We start from the raw sequence: 18,316 nt of genomic DNA, 5'->3' as shown, positions 1-18,316 counted from the left end.
GAAAGAGAATCCCAAGCAGGTTCCGCATTCCACACTGAGCCCAATGTGGGGCTCAATCTCACGGACCCAGAGATCATGCATGACCTGAGCCGAAATCAAGAGTCGGACGTGTAACCAAGTGAGCCACCCGGGTTCCCCAGGAACACTCTACTTCTGAATAGCAGAGGAAACCTGTATCTACAAATGATGAGGCTTTTAAGAAAAGACCAATAGGTTCTCTGTAACATGTATCTTGAGAAAACAGAAGAAACTAGTTAATTGTGAAAGGAAATCATCTGCTAACCTAACTCAAGTGAGATTCTTAAGAATCTAGATTTCCTTCCCCTTAAGATACTTGGCATCCTTTGTTAGAGAACTTTTCTCAGTAGATTTCATATCTCTAAACAACTGCCTGCTAGAACACAACCCCAATAGTCAAAAGTATTCATAAGTGAAAGTGGGCCGTATGGGGATCAGACCTCTAGGCATAAAGTAGGGTAACAGGAAATGTAGGTAGAGTTCTTAAATCAAAAGAAGAAAAAACATACAGCTGTTCCCACGAAAAGCTAAATGCCAAGGAAATAGATTTTCCAGCAGTAGAGGAGCAGGAGGTGCTGTGTGGGGTGGTGGAGGCAGATGTCTGGAACAAAGGGTGGAGAAGAGCTCTGTAGTATTGCCTGGCAGCAAGTGATTATCTGCCAGGGAGGAGCTTCTATGTGCCATTAGCCAAGCCACACAGAAACACCAAGCATGGAGAGGCATAGAGGCATGGGGTCTTTTACCAAATAGGGCCAGAGGTCCTAGGACGAGGTTGTCAGGAGACCATGCTATAGTCTGCTCCCCTGGCAAGGTGGGCCTACAAAGTCCTGGTGTCTAGCAGAGAAACCACTGAGGTTTCCGGGATTTCTAGGCCTTGACACTGGGGTCAAGGATAGTCCTGCCTAGGGGAGGCCAGATCCCATGGCCTTCCGGATGTCACAGTAGCTTGGTTAGAAATCACATTCTCTTGGGCTGACAGTGCCACTGCCTCACGGAGATCCCTTCCTACCTTTAACCACCACGATGGACCAGGTTTTCCAAAACATAATGTCTTTATGAAATTTTTAATAGATGCTTATTAAAGACACACATAAATGTGGATTCATTTTTATACCTTTTATGCCTTTACATACATAAATACAGAGGTTGGCAGTGGAGGTGAGGGGGAAAAGGAGGAAAGTGCATGATGGGGAAATAACCTTTGTCAGGAAAAACCAGAATTCTGCTTTGTTTCCTTCTCTAGACACTGCCCAGAAGCAGGAGCATATACCATGTATGACAGCCTGGTCACATCATATATCTTAGCCCATAAACATGGGTCACTAAGCTATTCAGTCACCATAAAACTGCCTCAGCTGGGCTTGTCCAGCCCATTTTCTGTTTCTGAGATCTCTGAGCCAGCTCTATGGGTCTCTTCTCGTCCTTCTCTGGAAGATTCCACAGTGCCTGGAAACTCCATCTACTGGCAGATGAGTGAAGGGTTGAAGAGGTGTGCATTAAGCTCCTAATTAAATCACAGGATCTGGTTCATGAGTATCTCACCAACCAAAACATGAACAAGACACCTTTATCATTCAATTAAAAGCATAGCCAGAATCTAATTGCTGGATTAAGAAATAAGTAGTTTAAACAATTTTTTGAAAAAAAAAAAAAAAAAAAAAAACGAGGAAAGTGGGAATGGGCAAGATAAACAGCTTTGTTCCATCCTAGTTTCCTGCATTGAAGTAAGGAACTGAGTATAAGACCTCAAAACAGTTTCAGCCAGATGCCAAGAGGCCATCACATCCACATAAGTAAAGGAAGGGACAGCTTTATCTGGCTCCTCGCCCTTTCAGCTTTTCAAAATTCAAAGAAACACCTCCTTACCTGCCAGGACTCTGTTAACAGAAGAGTGAGTAGCCAAGCCAGGCTGTCCACGTTCGTGAAAAATCCCTGCGTAAGGCAAGTACTCAGGCAGCAAGAAACGCCTATAAGAAGGAACCACGTGTGAAAAGCCTATAAAAGACTACAACAACACAAAGGAGATACACTATCCACCTACCCCAAAAAATCAAAGCTAAGGGATCCACTAAACCTAGGAATCCACAGAAGCCCAACACGGGGTAAAAATTGCTGGGATTTATCCTTCTGCAGATTTGTATCTCCTTCCTGATCTTTCTTCTGCAGTTTTGCGGGGCTTCTAATCTTGAATAGGATGCTCCCAATGCCACTTGTCCATCTCTTTTCATTGTGGCCAATCATCTCCTGTCAAGTCATTAGGTGGCAGGGCTGGATTATAGGCTCACTAGGAAATAATTTCAGATATGGAATCCAAAGCTCAGAAAGTAGGTTTAAAAATGAAACGAGGCTCTCATAAAGGCTCCCTCATAAAGGCTAACTACCAAGTTCTTACCTTGGGACAAAACGTCCAAGTGAAGGTGCAGACATCCGGGCATTGCGTGGAGCTCGGTGCCTGGATCTGTCACCATTGTCCCTGGAGAAAACAAAAAGACTACATATAAGAGAGTCATTAAAGCAGAACCAGATAATAGCCCAAAAGACAAACATCCCCTAAACTAAGTTCCTACACTTAGGTGAAGATCCCAGAGAAATGAGTCATCTGGTTGCTTACTAATTTGGATGGCACATTAATATACTACAATTCTGAGGGAGCCTAGATGGCTCAGTCATCTGAGCATCTGACTGCAGCTCAGGTCATGATCTCGTGGCTTGTGGGCTCAAGCCCCACATCAAGCTCTGTGCCAACAGCTCAGAGCCTGGAGACTGCTTCGGATTCTGTGTCTCCCTCTCTCTCTCTGCCCCTCCCCCATTTGCACGTGCACTCACTAATCTCTCTCTCTTTCAAATAAATAAACATTACAAAATTCTTTTTAATATATACATTTCTGGAGTACCCCAACCAGAAGATTTATAAACATTTTCTAACAGCTCAGTAAGAAGGAAGAAGATTTTTCACGAGTTAATGTGATCTCTGATCTGAAACTGAAACCAAAAGTCCTCTAAAGGGACCTGGAATGGAAATGTATAAACTTTTTCTAGATTGAAAGACAGAGAAATTTTGGCTTTGGGGGATCCTGAAGGAATCCTCCCATTGATTTCATTCAGCAAATGGTTATCTCTAAATGAATCTGTTTAGGCCTTTGGTGTGGAAAAATCACTCATGAAAAGTGAAAGAAAAACAACACAACAAAAAGACTAAGCAGTCCCTTCTATTAGGGACTGCGAAATTGGCAATGATGAAGAGTATTAGACAATGTAATCCCAAGCATTTGAGTAAAAAGAAAAAAAGTCTAGGTGTTTTTCTTTATGGTCTGTTAAAACAATAGTAATAACGACCATTTATTAAATATCTATTAAGTTCTAATATAAAGGTTATTAATACGTTATTCTATTTAATCCTTCTAACTACCCCATGAGGTATTATTAGTAGCTTTGTTTTATAGATACAGAAATGAAGGAGCAGAGAGGCAAATGCCCAAGGTCACACAACGAGTAAGTGGCTGAGGCAGAATTCAAGGAGTATCTATCTGATTCTGAAGCCCTTGCTCTTTCCCCTATACTTTGCTGCCTCCTACAAGAAAAGGGAAGACAGGGACTTCACGTGGCTTAGTTTCCAATGCATCAAAGGAACAATAAGCCAAAGGGCACTGGCTGGACAGAGCAGTTAATTAGCTGCTTAACCAACTCCACAAAATAAATGAACCTCTGAAAGCTTGATCTGGTATTTTTTCTGAGTTCTCCGTTTGGATTATCTTCAACTTAAGGAGATCACCTTCAAACTGGCCTCGGAACCAAAGTTAAGACAATACTCTGGCTTTCAAATGGGCCACTGGGAGCTTTACAAGCCAGAAATGAAAGCCTAGGAAGGTTTTTATATTTTGGTGGGTTTGGATGCTGAACATTAACAGAGAAATCAATATCAGGGATATTGGAACCTGATCCATTAAAAGTCAGTACTCGGTCTTTATTTTCCCCAAAGAGAAGGCATACTGTTATTTTCCTTAACATGTCATATCCCTTTGACTTGAAACTCTATAGATGAAGGGAGAGGCAAGGGGAGAGAGAGAGAGAAAAGACCATATGGAAAGTAAAAAGGTTATTAAAAACAACAATGAAATCAGGAGTTCCTGAACAGTAGATCATGGCTCTGGGAAGCCCACAAATTGTTATAAGATTTTGGCAGCCACATGTACACAAGGAATAAATGAATATCAAACAAATAAGTTAGTTCTCAAATTTAGCATATTATTAATTTTCAAATAAATCCAGCTTCAAGTTTTGATCAAAGTACCAATTCACTTAAAAATACAAATGAATTCATGATAGCTTTTCATAACAGCGTATTTTACTTCTCAAAGGACACTAAAAGTCCAGCTAATTATCATGAGAAAAGTTAGCAAACATTTTGAAGTTAAAAAGGGCCCTAAGGAAAAGAAGGGTCCCAAGCCTCAAAAAGGTTAAAAACTAAGCTGTAGAAAGAAACATCATGGGGTAACTGTGAGTACTTGTTCTGTAGCTAGGAGAGAGAGCTGGCCTTCCCAGAATCACACTGTGGAGCTGACAACTGGCTTCTGTAAGGTCTCAAGATGCCTCTCCCTCTGGACAACAAACAATACTCTATCTGGTGAAGAGAGGGAAGGAGAAGCCAGTGTGCTAGATCGTTCTACTGCTCAGCAGTTGCCAGTGCTCAAAGACGGCACAGAGCTTGGTGAAAGGACACCAGAAGACAGTTTAGAAAAATGAACAAACACACCAGGGCTGGGGAAATTTCCGGGCTCTTTCGACATAATTCACAAGCCTCTTTTCCAACACCTACAAACAACCAACTTTCTGATTCAGTTTCTCCTTCCATTTGAAAAAGCGGGGGGGGAGTGAGACACAAAACATGGCCAGAGATAATGGCTTTATAGTATTTAGAGATCACTGGAGGATATACAGGAAAATACGAATGAGATCAGCTGGCTCAGATACAAACAAAGTCTCAGACTGATGGTCACATTTGGCACCATAAAAGAATCAATATGTTGAGCAGAGATGCATCTGCTGGTCCTCAGCTTCACATCTTGACTAATGATAGAGAAGCAGGAGCTAAATGGCATCTCAATAAAATGTAGACAAGACTTCAAATTAAAAGCACTGAGAATTCTAGCAAAGGGGAGGAGTAACATCATGGGACTCACAACGACTAGAAAACTGAAACGTGGTGAACACACAGATGAGGTGCTACCTATGGGAGAAAACAGCACAGGACATCTAGGAGAAAACAGCCTTCACTAGGAGAAAAACAGCTTAAATACCGTTCTAAGAAAAACCCTGAAAACAGGAATGGGTAAGGTGGCAAAGACCAGAATGTTCAAGTGAGGCAAGAAGAGGGAAAAAGGCCCTGGACATTAGTACTGGCCACAGAAATCCCTAACTAAATGCACAGCTCCAGTAAAATAGAGGCGAAGAGAGCAACTAATGACTCCGCATTCTGTAGTCTGGAAAGAAGGGAGGATTCAGAAATAAGGAGTTAGACTGAGGTGCACAGTCAGTGCACTCAGTGCACAGCCTATCCCCAGTGGGGATGGGAAGCCAGCAGGGAAGGGGGAGAGTGGTAAGAGTTCCAGGAAAAGGGCAAAGGAGTTAAAAGTACTTAAAATAATGCTGTACTGAGAAAACCACACAGACTCTGCCACTCACATCAGTGCTGATACAGGATCAACATGAGGCAAGGCTGCACGAGCTGAAGGAGGCAAAACTAGTGAGGCAGAGACTGACGTGAGTGGACTGGAGGAGGTCTGTCAAATGAGCAGTAGGTAAAGGCAGACCCAGGGAGACGGTTTACCTTAGGAATGGTGGATGGTGCTACGTACTGGGGCCTAACATAACACAGCCCGTGCCCTTCCATACTGAGACTTAAAAAAAAAAAAAAAGCCATGAGGAAGAGTATGCAAATATGCTGATTCTGCTCCTCCCTCACAGGAGGACTATTTGTCACCAGAATGCTTTTCAGGGAAACACCAAGAGAAATCCTCATCAATTTCATCAGCCAGAAGGTGCCTTTAAGCCAGCAGGACAGAAGCTGGCAGAGTTATTAATGGCTTTCCCAGCTGCTGAACTCTGTACATCTCTGATTAACTCTCAGAGGGGTATTTGGGAAGGACAAGGGGTGGAGGGAATAAGACTTTCTTATAAAAGATTTTATAAGGGAAAAAAAAAACACCCTTCAAACAATAAGGCATCCAAGACAAATGCCAAATATAAGAAAATGCTTCTCTGGAACAAGGGAGAGAAACACAGCAGCGACTCTTGCTAAATGCCTGGGATTAATTGCCTCAGAGAGAGGCTATAATTTAAAGGAATGAAAAATACACCTACAGACTGCCGGCTGAGTCCTGACCAGACAGTCAGCTTGTCATTCCTCCTCATGACAAATGGCTCTGACTCGGGCCTTTATAAATGAGGCTCTTGCAGCAAAAAGCTCAAAAGGCCATTGTCCTCTCGACAATACACAGTTGACTTTGCTGAAAATTAGACTATTAAAAAAATAAGTGTCTCCCTATGCTCTTCTGTTTTTATTCAACTTCCAGACAACAGAAGGCCTAGTTGGTATTCCTGTCCCTGGATGGCACAAGTCCTTTCCTTACCCAGGTGCTCTTGGTAAGAAACCGAGGCCCTCATCTCTATGCCAAGGACTGTGCACACGTGTAAGGGTTTAGATATCTGGGAGGAAGGCTCAGGCTCTGGGGGTATCATTCACAGGGGACAACTAAGAGCACGGCCCCCTTGGAACTGCAGAGCTTTAACTTTTCCCTAAGGAACAGTAATAGATAATACCATTTACAAATTTCTCTCTTCCCTTATTCTACCTTTCATTTCATCTGCACATATTCCATATTCCTACTGTGCATTTTACATTAAAAAACAAATCTATAGGGGCGCCTGGGTGGCTCAGTTGGTTAAGCGGCCGACTTCGGCTCAGGTCATGATCTCACGGTCCGTGAGTTCAAGCCCCGCGTCGGGCTCTGTGCTGACAGCTCAGAGCCTGGAGCCTGTTTTGGATTCTGTGTCTCCCTCTCTCTGACCCTCCCCCGTTCATGCTCTGTCTCTCTCTGTCTCAAAAATAAATAAACGTTAAAAAAAAATTTAAAAAAACAAAAAACAAAAAACCAATCTATATCTCTAAGTGGTTATGCCCTCCTTCCCCCCCCCCCCCCCCACCGGCTGTTTAATTCTTTCCTTCTGTGTTTTCCCCTTCTATACCCAAGTACAATCCACACATATTCCCTTTTCCTTCTCTTCTAGCATTCCTCAAAATGAATATTCATATGTATTTTACTGGCCCAGAAAGAATGCTAATTCTAAAGTTGCTGAGCAATAGCCTATACTTCTAAGCAATAGGCTCAAAATCCTCAAGGAAAGAGCGAGAATTTAGATAGGCATATATTTTAGAAATGTGTTGGGGCTCTCCAGGTACCAGATATCCTATTCCTGATCCCCAGGAAGTCTCCCCACTTCTCTGAGACTTTTCATTATTCTGCCTCTGCTGAACACAAAGCAGGTTCATCTAAGGTAGTTAGCTCCAACAAAGATCTGAGCACTTTAGGGGTAAACTTCAGAAATTATCCACTCTGATTTTACAAATCAGACACTGAGGCATAGGGTGTGAAAGGGACTTGCCCAAGATCAAATCTGTCAAGCAACAAATTTGACTCAGCCTAAACTAGAACCCGGGCCACTCTCTACACAGGAGTTGTCAGGCTAAGGGGGCAGCAGGCACTGATGAGTGATCCCAGGTCCCACCGCAGCTGCTCTAGGAGTCACTTGCTGTTTTACCAATTTAGTTCAAAACTGGTTCAAGTAGGAGTCAAAAAGGACTCAGGCAACATTTCATTTGGAGAAGTAGGAAGTGAGACAGCTGAGCTTTCGCAGCTCATTTCCCAGGAACATTCACAAACAGGCCCCACTCTTAGAAAACACCAAGCCTCTCACACCCAATACTTAACATTCAGTCCTCGTATGTTCTCTCCTCTATTTCGCCCACTGCTTCCTAAGTGGTTTTCCTGCATCCATACACTTGCCACTTTAGGTCACCCCAACCAATGCTGTCCGAATTAGCTGCCTCAAATACATCTTCAATAATAACTTCCCCCAGATAAAAATACGATCCAGGGGCGCCCAGATGGCTCAGTTGGTTAAGTGTCTGACTTCGGCTCAGGTCACGATCTCATGGTTTGTGAGTTTGAGTCCTGCATCAGGCCCTCTGCTGTCAGCACAGAGCCCACTTCAGATCCACTGTCTCCCTCTCTCTCTGCCCCTCCCCTGTACTCGCTCTCTCTCCCTTCCTAAAATAAATAAACATTAAAGAAAATAATAATAAAGTCCAAACTTTCAGCCAGACATTCCTGGCCCTCAGTTCAGGCCTTTCTGATCTTCTCTATCACATTACAAGCATTCTGTAGCTCTAGCCACAGATTTATTCAGGGTCCCCTGTAAATCATCTATCTCTGGGCTTTTGCTTACGCTGCTTCCTTTGAATCTCTTAGATTCTACTGTACCTATCTCCTGTACCCTAACTTCATCCTCCACATCACTTCATCTAAGTCCTATGCAGTCTTCCCACCCAGTTGAAACCCATGGAGCCTCCTCACATCTCCCCAAATACTCTCTTCCCTTCATAGAACGCTGCTCTGTATTTTAGTGCTACCTTATTACAGTCTGTCTCGGAAGTTATTATGTAAAAATCTGCTCCCGTTATTTCATAGCCTAAAACTCTTCAATGACTCCCTTCACCTACAAAATAAAGTTTACCTCCTTTGCAAGGTACAGGAGACTCTCCAAAGATCTGGTGCCACCTTAAGTCTCAGGGCTCATCTCCTGCCACATATCTTGGACTTTAAAATCTAGTCAAACTTATCAACAAGGGAATTTCTGAAATATTCCATGCTATTTCACGTTTCTATGACTGTGCATTTATTTGTCTTTCTCCCAAGTATGTCTAGAAGTAAAGGACCTGTTGTAATATGTATAACTTTCTCTTTTATAAACCCACCTTGTAGGGGCGCCTGGGTGGCTCAGTCGGTTGAAGGTCCAACTTCAGGTCAGGTCATGATCTCACGGTTTGTGGGTTTGAGCCTTGCATCGGGCTCTGTGCTGACAGTGTGGAGCCCTGCTTGGGATTCTCTCTCTCTCTCTCTCTCTCTCTCTCTCTCTGTCTCTGTCTGCCCCTTCCCCATTCACACTTTCTCTCTCAAAAATAAATAAATAAAAACTTATAAAAAAAAATGAATAAACCCACCTTGTAAAAGAAGCAATCAACCACTACAAAAATCAAGTAAGTGAAATTATTGAAAACTCTCTGGTAAAAAGGAAGAGAACAGTTCCTTATCTCATCCCACTTTAAGAACGACTTCTGTATAACACCACCACTCACCAAATACAGCTCATTGCCTGATTCCTGACTGTTCTAACAGGTTGCAGTCCATAAAGAGAATAGCTTTAAAGTGTGTTTCCTTTGAATTTCTCTTCTACTTCTAACATCAAAGAGTCTATGGTTTGTAAGTTAAAGAAAAGAACAAAAGCAACTCTTCTTCAAAATGAAGTAGACGAGAACACTCTCCAAAGATTTACTCTTCCTTTTCTTGGCTACAGTTATGTATCTGTTATTAGCAGGCAGACTCCCACAAGAGTCCCGGAAATTCTGGGCACAGAAGAGAGAGCAAGAACAAGTACTACCAATGGCATGTAGCTTCACTCCACTGGAATTTCTAGTCACGAGAACTTGAAGCAAGTATATGAGCCTCACAAAGCTGCCAGGATTTCGCCTATAGACAGACGATAAGAATAGTATTATTTGGTTTCTAACGTGTTTTCTTTGCTATGACTCAACTAAATTTCAGTTACGGCAAAAGGGCAGGTGAAGAATATTAAATTCTGAACTAAAAGCAAGCAACTCCTCTTATGTCAACCCAATCAGATGGTAGAGCTGAGTGACAGCCTTCAGAACTCTCAGCTACATCATACACCAAAAAGACCTTTTAACAACTTCCTTGCTAGAAGGTGTCTAGCAAGGGGACCATTAAAGGAGTAGTCCTTTCTGTATGAGGCTCTCTGCACGTGTGTATGGGGTACTGCTAGAACACTTCATTCCAAACTAAGGAACCAGAACCCATCTCTGGCACCCAGAAGTTACTGTCATACAATGAAACATTTTTGCCTGTTTGGTCATAATATGGATTTCTGGGTAAAAGGAACTCAAACACAACCAGATAAATTAGAAAAATGAAGAAAACAGATGTAATAGATCTAAAGTGATTTCAATCTTAAGGCTGAAAGCCTAGAATTCTCACTGAGACGTTTTTCCAAAGTAAGCCTAATGTCACAACGGTGAATGAAGAACTTGCTCTCTTCTGAGCTAGCAACAACCTGAAGTGAATATAATTCCCCTGTGGCTGGGATGTGTGGTGGAGATATTTGCGACTGATCCAGTCTGAAGCTTCTCCAGTTGTCATCAGCTCTGGGTATTCTTTGCCTTGGAAGGCAAAGCAGTTACAAAAAGAGGCAAGAAGGGCAAGAAATGAACTACGGATGATTCTGGGATTATACGTACATTTAGAGTAACAGATAACATGAGGAAGGGGGTGAGGATAACAGGAACAATAGACATATACCACCTCTTGTGCAGGCCTTAGCGACTTCTGGGATACAGCACTTAACCACAGGGCTTCAAAAAAGCTTCCCTCTCTTTCCAAAGGGATGGTGAAAATTAAAATGGCAGTTTTCCTTATGCTTATTTGCCTTCTACATTCTAGCAGGTGGTCTGGGCTCAAAAGCAGGCAGACAGCAATGTCAGCGACAGCCACACCTTTACCCTGCTTGTGAATATCTTTATGCAAAGACAGATGCTGAACGCTTCAGGACAGACCTTCTGACAGCGGGTTTCTGGATGCCCTGTTTGTGCATTTTGATAATCACAGGGACCCTGCAGTCTCAATTCTGGCCACAGACAGAGATGAATGGCAGGAGATGATGTCTGCCTGGATAGATGGTCATTAATCCAGACCACAAAAGAACAGAAAATTTAACCTGCTGCCGACCAACCTTCAAAGTTATCTTCCCTAGAGATAAATCTAGATAGTCTTCTTCCACAGCAAGCTCAGGGAGCAAGAGCTCAAATGTGGTTCTACATCATTTTTAAAGGTTTTTAAATCTGCAGGACAATAAAAGCCAGACACTAAATATGTTTACTCCTGTTCTCAAATCTCAGACATGTCTGATTTTGGTTGTCTCTGTATCCTTATTTTAAAAAATACTACAGTGGAGTAAATACCTCATTAGGTTATTATAAGAATTAAATGAGGGGCGCCTGAGTGGCTCAATTGGTTAAGCGGCAGACTTCGGCTCAGGTCATGATCGCATGGCTCGTGAGTTTGAGCCCCGCGTTGGGCTCTGTGCTGACAACTCATAGCCTGAAGCCTGCTTCAGATTCTGTGTCTCCCTCCCCACCCCCTCTGCCCCTCCCCTGCTCCCACTCTGTGTCTTTCTCTCTCAAAAATAAAAACATTAAAAAAAATTTTTTTAAAGAATTAAACAAGATTTATATATATAAATATATTTTTATATATTACAAATATTTTATATGTTATAGAATACATATGAAAAATATTATCATAGGTGATAGACGATGGAAAAGAATCAAAAAAGATAGGATCTGGGGACTCTATACACCTGGAAGGGAAAAGGTAGATAACACCAAAATGATTCCCGGCTTAGCAAATGGGGTGAGAACTGAAGATGTTGAAGTGGGATGGCAAAGGCAGGAGCATGGCGTGTTGTGCAGGCAAGGAAACCAGTAGAGCAGTTTCTCTTAACAGCCCCCTAAGTGTTAGGAAGATTCCAGGTCCTGTCTAACTTACCTGCTTCTCTGTACCTGAAAGAACTATACATTATGATCATATGAGCTTCTGACTTTCCTTCTATTATCAAAGCTAAGGAAAAGGACTGAGGCAGAGAAATTAAAATGGGTGGATACAGGGGCACCTGGGTGGCTTAGTCGGTTAAGTTTCCAACCCTTGATTTCAGCTCAGGTCATGATCTCGTGGTTTGTGAGATCAAGCCCTGTGTTGGGCTCAGTGCTGACAGCGCGGAGCCTGCTTGGAATTCTCTCCCTCCCTCTCTCTGTCCCTCCCCTGTTCTCATGCACCCATGAACCCTCTCTGTCTTTCAAAATAAATAAACTTTAAAAAAATGGTTAACAATGGGCTGACACATTCCCTCAGTTCTCTCTCATTCCCTCCTAGAGTACCTAGAAGTTAAGAGAAGAGAAGCAGCCGCAGGCAGCACTCAGTTTACAACAGGGGGAGGAGAGCAGGGAAAGAGAAAGAATGAACAGACGGGAACTCAGCATCAACCAGCCAGCAACATCCTTCACTAGGAGACCTGGACTACTAATATTGAGGTGACTAATCCACAGCTGCTATTAAAAACAAGATTACAGTCTGCATCAGCTCAAAAAGAAAGGCAAACACCCCGGCAAGGGACTTTCAGAGGAGCATTAGAGAAATCAGCCCATTGTTACCAACCAGGGAGCAACAGAAGACCCCTAGGGAGAAATAATGGTAAGTCAGTGCATGAAAGGTGAAGAAGGCAATGTAAATTCAGGTCGCGCTGAAGCCAGGGGGAAGGTGAGAGCACAGGTGGGCTGTGGGGAGCACAGGGAGGAGCGAGTCTGACACAGGAAAATCGAGGGGGAAGGAAGGGGAGAGGGAGGAGGTGGTAGCAGAAGAAAGAGAAGGTAAGATGAGAACAGAACATTTTAAACTAATCCAGAACTCCATTGTGAAGGACAAGTCACGAGGCAAGATACAGCTCAAAGGCATAAGCCCCACGTTTCACCACTGCAAAGAGATTACACAGCCTTCCAAACGTGCATGGAGGGAGGCTATGCAACCTGCACTGACTCCCAGAGCTCCCCAGGATTACTGAGGCTTTTCAGCAGTACTCAGTCCCAGCAGTGTCGGCACATACCTGAAACTGCTTCTCTGAATAGACCCCAGAGCTGGAAAAATGATCATATCTGCAGGGGAACATATTTCACTACTGGTATCTGTCTGGGTAAGGGAGTGGAGACTCTCCCTCACTGCTGGTATATGCACCCACCTTCCCCTAGAGTGGACTGAAGGGAGAATGACATGTGCTGGGAGCCAGAGGGCAGCCGATGAGAGAGGATCAGGGCCCCTGCTCCAAGAGCCACCACCGCGGCTTCAGGGCATCCCTGCATTTCTTTCATGTTTGTTTCTTCCCCAGACAAAAGAACCGCCTATTCAGTCGGCCTTTTGCTTCCAAGTACACAATTGCTAGCGTGTTTAAGGACCATATCAGAAAGGCAAATTGGTATAAAGGTTGTTTCCACCTCCTTAGTCATCTTTAGCAAAAAGATTTCTCCAACACATCTTAAAGCTCTATTGCAAGGTGGCTCCTGGGGAACTATCCATTCAGCTCACGGAAGAGGAAGGTTGAGAAGGAGGCAAGAACTCTTAACATCCCAGACCTGACCAGGTGATGTCAAGATAGAGAACGAAAAAAAGGAAAATGACTGACAGGCTGTCCTATTCCAATGCTGTCAGCAAAAAAAGGAGAAAAAAATTAATGCTTAACCACCTCTCTCTCTCTCTCTCTCTCTCTCTCTTGTTTTGCATGTTTGAGAGTATCAAAATATAGGAATCAAAACAAGAGCTAAGCGTCCTATTTGATATAAACCAGGAATGGATATTCTTTCAGAATGGAAAGAAACACAGTGAATGGTTAGAAAGGTGAGGAGCAGGAGGTCAGAGAGTTCAAACACAGCAGTGACACTGGGGTGTTTAATCCTGTGCACAGGGCTGACCCTGCTCCTTTACCTCACCCCCATCATCCAATCGACCACTCAAAAACACCAGAAGAGCAAGGAATCACCTCTCAAACTACCACATTAGTTTGACAGGCAACTTCCAAAGGATCCTAATGGGGGAGGTTGCAGGAGGGAGATAGTTTAAGCAATGGAGTAGGACCTCAAAGAATCAGTGTGATTCAAGGGTACGAAGGGACCTGTCTTTAGGGAAATCCAGATATTTCTTTTTTTTTCTTTTTTTCAATTTTTAATGTTTACTTATTATTTGGAGACACAGAGAGAGGGAGACACAGAATCCTAAGCAGGCTCCAGGCTCTGAGCTGTCAGCACAGAGCCCAAGGCTGGGCTCAAACTCACGGACCGCGAGATCGTGACCTGAGCAAAGCCGGACGCTTAACTGACTGAGCCACCCAGGCACCCCCAGATATTTCTGTTATTTCTAATCTCTATACCTACTCCGCTTAATAAAAAATATCAACCATCCTTTCTCTCTGACATTGTGAAAACAGGCCATGAGAAGCACTTCCATAGCCACTGTTCATGCAAAAGGGAAATAACGGTGCTGCCTATGTAGCAGCAGCCATCTTCTCCAGCCTGGCCTGGGGCCAACGGGCCATCTCTCCCACGGGCTCCATGAAACAGCAGCACAACTGCCAGAGGTGGCAGTACCCTGCACATTTTAACCCCCTTCCCCTCACCCCATCCTGCTACTCATACATAAGAACTTTGGGGTTTGAAGCAAGAAAGGCCAACCACTGCTGCTTGGACAGTGGTCAACTTAGAAGCACACACAGCTTGGGAGGACAGGGAAGAAAGCAAGCTGAGTAGGTACTTACTCAAAGTCCTCAAACTCCAAGTCGGTTCCCTCTACTGATGGGCCCTGGTTGTCTGAGGAAGAGGAGGAGGTGGAGGAACGGAGCCGGTTCTGCTGATAGCGCATGGAGCGCTGGCGAATACTGTCTCTCCGTGAGAGATACTGGATCATCCTCTGGGCGTAGTATGCGGCAGGAGATAATCTGAGAGAGACAGAGATGGACAAACACAAACTAGCACTAATGTGGGGAATACTGTGAAAGACAGTAAATCCAGCTCTCCCTGCTGAGGCGAACTCCGGAGACGTGAAAAATAAAGGGCATTTAACTCACCAGGAGGTCTGTACTGCACAATATGCTTATTAGACTACCACCCGTGTTTCTGTTCCGAGAGGAGGCAAAGAGGCTGTGTAATCAGTCATCATCTGCTCAATAGCTGCCCCCTCCCAAGGGGATAACACTGGACCTTCCTTTTTTAGTTTCTTTAGGGACCCATTTTAGCCTCTCAGGGTGCCATTCATACAGATTCACAGCCTTCTTCAACCATCCAGACTCAAAATATAAGAAACGAAAAGGGACCACAGCCACCTTCTAAAGGCCAGCTCTCCCTTCATTTTATACAAGAGAATAGAGGCCAGGAGATGGCAAAATGGACATGACCAGAGAAGGTACTATCTTCACCAGGTCTTCTTTCTTCTCCAACAGATCCACATAGCTCCATATTTGCCCTAGCTCCCTAAAGTGAGCTCTCTGAACCTCTCAGCTCTAATGGGTTACTCACAGACATTCGTAACACAGAGAAAATATTCAGGATTGAAAAAGAGAGTAAAATATACTCAGGAAAACAAAATCTCACAGGGAAGAAAAGATTCTTCTATTTCTTACAATAGAGCATCCGAGGTGACATGGGCACTAAGCAATACAGGAGGCAACAGTTATTCCTTTTTCTCCTTCCTTACTGTGGCTATTCTCAATGAATTAGTCTAGACCTCTAGTCTGTGTCTTAGTGTCTTCATACCCCTGAAAACGCCTAGTGTCTCCTACAATTTACCACATTCCCTTTCTCAAGTTTTTCCTCCATCTTTCACAAGACTGCTATATACTAAGAAAGTGAGAGAAGAACAGTACACTTTGACTCAACAATTCCACTAGGAATCTTATCATATAGAAAAACACAAGGATATATACATGTTGTTAGCATTAGTGAAAAACTAGGAAATGTCTCAAATGCCCACCAAGAGGTTAAAGAAATAAACTATATCCATACAAAGAAACACTATGTAACTATTAAAAAGAATAAATCATCCTTATACACACACAAGAAAACCCTCTAAAACAAAAATTTAACTGGGAGAAAAACTGAAGAATGGTATGCATATACTAATATGTACACAAAAACATATGTTTCTGTAATTAGAACAAAAAACTAAAGGAAACACAGCAATTCTAATGAGGATTCCTGGGAATCTTAACTTCTATAATGTTTGAACATAAAAGGAAAAAAAGTATGTATGTGTGTACACACACATAACACATATATATTTAATGGAATTCTGGAAAAACTGACTGAGAATGGAAATAATAACAGTTACATCCAAATGGTAGGGAAAGAATTTACAAAATCTTGCTGCCCTACATTTCCTTACCCCTAAACAAAGTTTCTGGGAAAACCTCAGTGTGTCTACTGACTCAGAACAAAGGAGATTCTGCAGTCACCTGCTATAGGAACTAAGGCTGTCTCTGAAATGCCAGTCATCAGAGGTGGTATCCTTCTGGGCAATCATCAAATGGAATTCCCAAGAAGGCCAAATGACAATCTTTGGAACTCAAAAGTCTTTGCTACAGAACAATATACTGCATTTGGCATCACTGAATCCAAATCATACAGCAGGTCGGCATGGGATACACAGATGTCTTGGCCAAGATCATCAGAGTACAAGAATCATTTCTTAAAAGTCTCAATGTGTGGAGCTTCCATTATCCATGTGGGCCCCTGTTGCCATGCATTTTGCAAGGATGAATCAAGAATCTTAAATTTTCAAGAGACAAAAGTCAGCACTCTTGAGTTGTTCCTTTACCTACTAAATATACAGAAATTTTCCAGAAGTCAGCCATTGATGGTTAAATTGTCAAGTCAACCAGACTAGAAAAGAGTGTAAAAAACATTTCAAGAGCAGAATGAAGATTCTTCTTCTGGAATGGATTCTGAAAAGTGTCTGTAAGTATACACATTTCTCAGTTGTTAACCCACCCTAGTAACTAATGGGAAAATTATATTATTGGCGACAGAAGTAGAAAGAATGTTGATGCAGACAATAAGATTGCCCTTTTATGTAAGGGCGCAATTTTAGCACTAGGTAACCTAATTGTTTAATTTCACTATGGCATAGGAATTCCTTCTAAGCTACAAAACTATGCATCAATGGCAAAGAAAAAGGGATTCCTGGCACAATTATTAAATACAAGTACATCCTGGCCTCGTCTTTGTAGGTAGCCAGAGGGAAGCTAAGGATCTGAATGCTGAATCATCTCACAAACACTTTGACCTATATATACTGTGTAGGGTGAAGTCTAAGAGGAAAAACTAATTAAACAACCAGCAATGAGGTAGCAATCATCCTCTTACTGAAGAGCTGTATAATCACCAAACTCTGAAGTGTTCCAAGCAAATATTTTTAATGTTTAATAAATTGCAAGTTTTCTTCAAGGAAGAATATTTTCTCCTCCAAGAAAACCTATTTTGTGTTAAGAGGGAAAATGTAAAAATAGCAACACCACAAAGTATGACACTTTCTGTGATAAAGAGATCTGAGTGGGAGTAAATAAAAGATTACATGAAAGGAAGACAAATAATGGTCTTTAAGAATTACCATTAAACTTTGTCAGGTTAAAAATTCTGGGGATGAGATTCCTATAGCTGTCCTAAAAAGAAACTATTTTATAGCAAGAAGTTCTCTGTCTTAGTGTTTCAGAGTCATCTGATTGATGCCAAAAATTTCTTTCTTTTATTTAGGACTTATTACTTTTAAGTATGATTAGAGACATACACTTCCATGTTTGGCCGTCATCTCAGCTGCCTCCCCATATTCCCTGGTCCTTCGATTTGCCATTTCTGGGGTATGGAAAAGGAAGCAAGAGGGTAATGGGGAATCTTTTCATTAGTCTCTCAGAAAGAACACTCAGTATCATGACACCACTGTGGCCAACAACAAAATCACTCAATATCCCTAGAATGAACCTTATCTACAGGCCTTTCCAGACTTGAAATTCTTAATCTAAAGCAAAGCTCACTGGAGTGCCTAGGTGGCTCAGTTGGCTAAGCGCCCGACTTTTGGCTCAGGTCATGATCTCACAGTTTGTGGGGTTGAGCCCCACGTGGGGCTCTATGCTCACAGCTCAGAGCCTAGAGCCTGCTTCAGATTCTGTGTCTCCCTCTCTCTCTCTACCCCTCCCCCATTCGTTCTCTCTCAAGAATAACCTTAAAGAATACATTAAAAAACAAATAAAAATAAAGCAAAGCTCATTTAGCTTTTATCTAACCTCTATTTGTTAACTTGCCAACCCCACCATTATAAATTACTCTTTCTTTTGGCAAAGCCTCACAATGAGCTCTAGT

At 42.6% G+C, this 18,316-nt stretch overlaps 1 protein-coding gene across 8 annotated transcripts in view; it reads right to left on the bottom strand.

Annotated features, from left to right (window-relative positions):
- Positions 1 to 18,316, bottom strand: part of AMBRA1 (autophagy and beclin 1 regulator 1) — a 178,546-nt gene that overhangs the window by 91,172 nt on the left and 69,058 nt on the right. For 7 of the 8 annotated variants that reach the window (XM_060606511.3, XM_060606515.3, XM_060606517.3 and 4 more), the window contains 3 exons: positions 14,725 to 14,904; positions 2,411 to 2,491; positions 1,885 to 1,985 (listed from right to left, as the gene is read on the bottom strand). In XM_060606511.3, the coding sequence (XP_060462494.1) occupies positions 1,885 to 1,985; positions 2,411 to 2,491; positions 14,725 to 14,904 (362 nt within the window). The remainder of the gene's footprint in view (positions 1 to 1,884; positions 1,986 to 2,410; positions 2,492 to 14,724; positions 14,905 to 18,316) is intronic. The other variant, XM_060606519.3, reaches the window with a different exon arrangement.

The sequence above is a fragment of the Panthera onca genome, chromosome D1 (genome assembly GCF_046562875.1).
Source record: "Panthera onca isolate mPanOnc1 chromosome D1, mPanOnc1 haplotype 2, whole genome shotgun sequence".
Classification (NCBI taxonomy): Eukaryota; Metazoa; Chordata; class Mammalia; order Carnivora; family Felidae; genus Panthera; species Panthera onca.
This window is presented reverse-complemented; position numbering and strand designations above follow the sequence as displayed.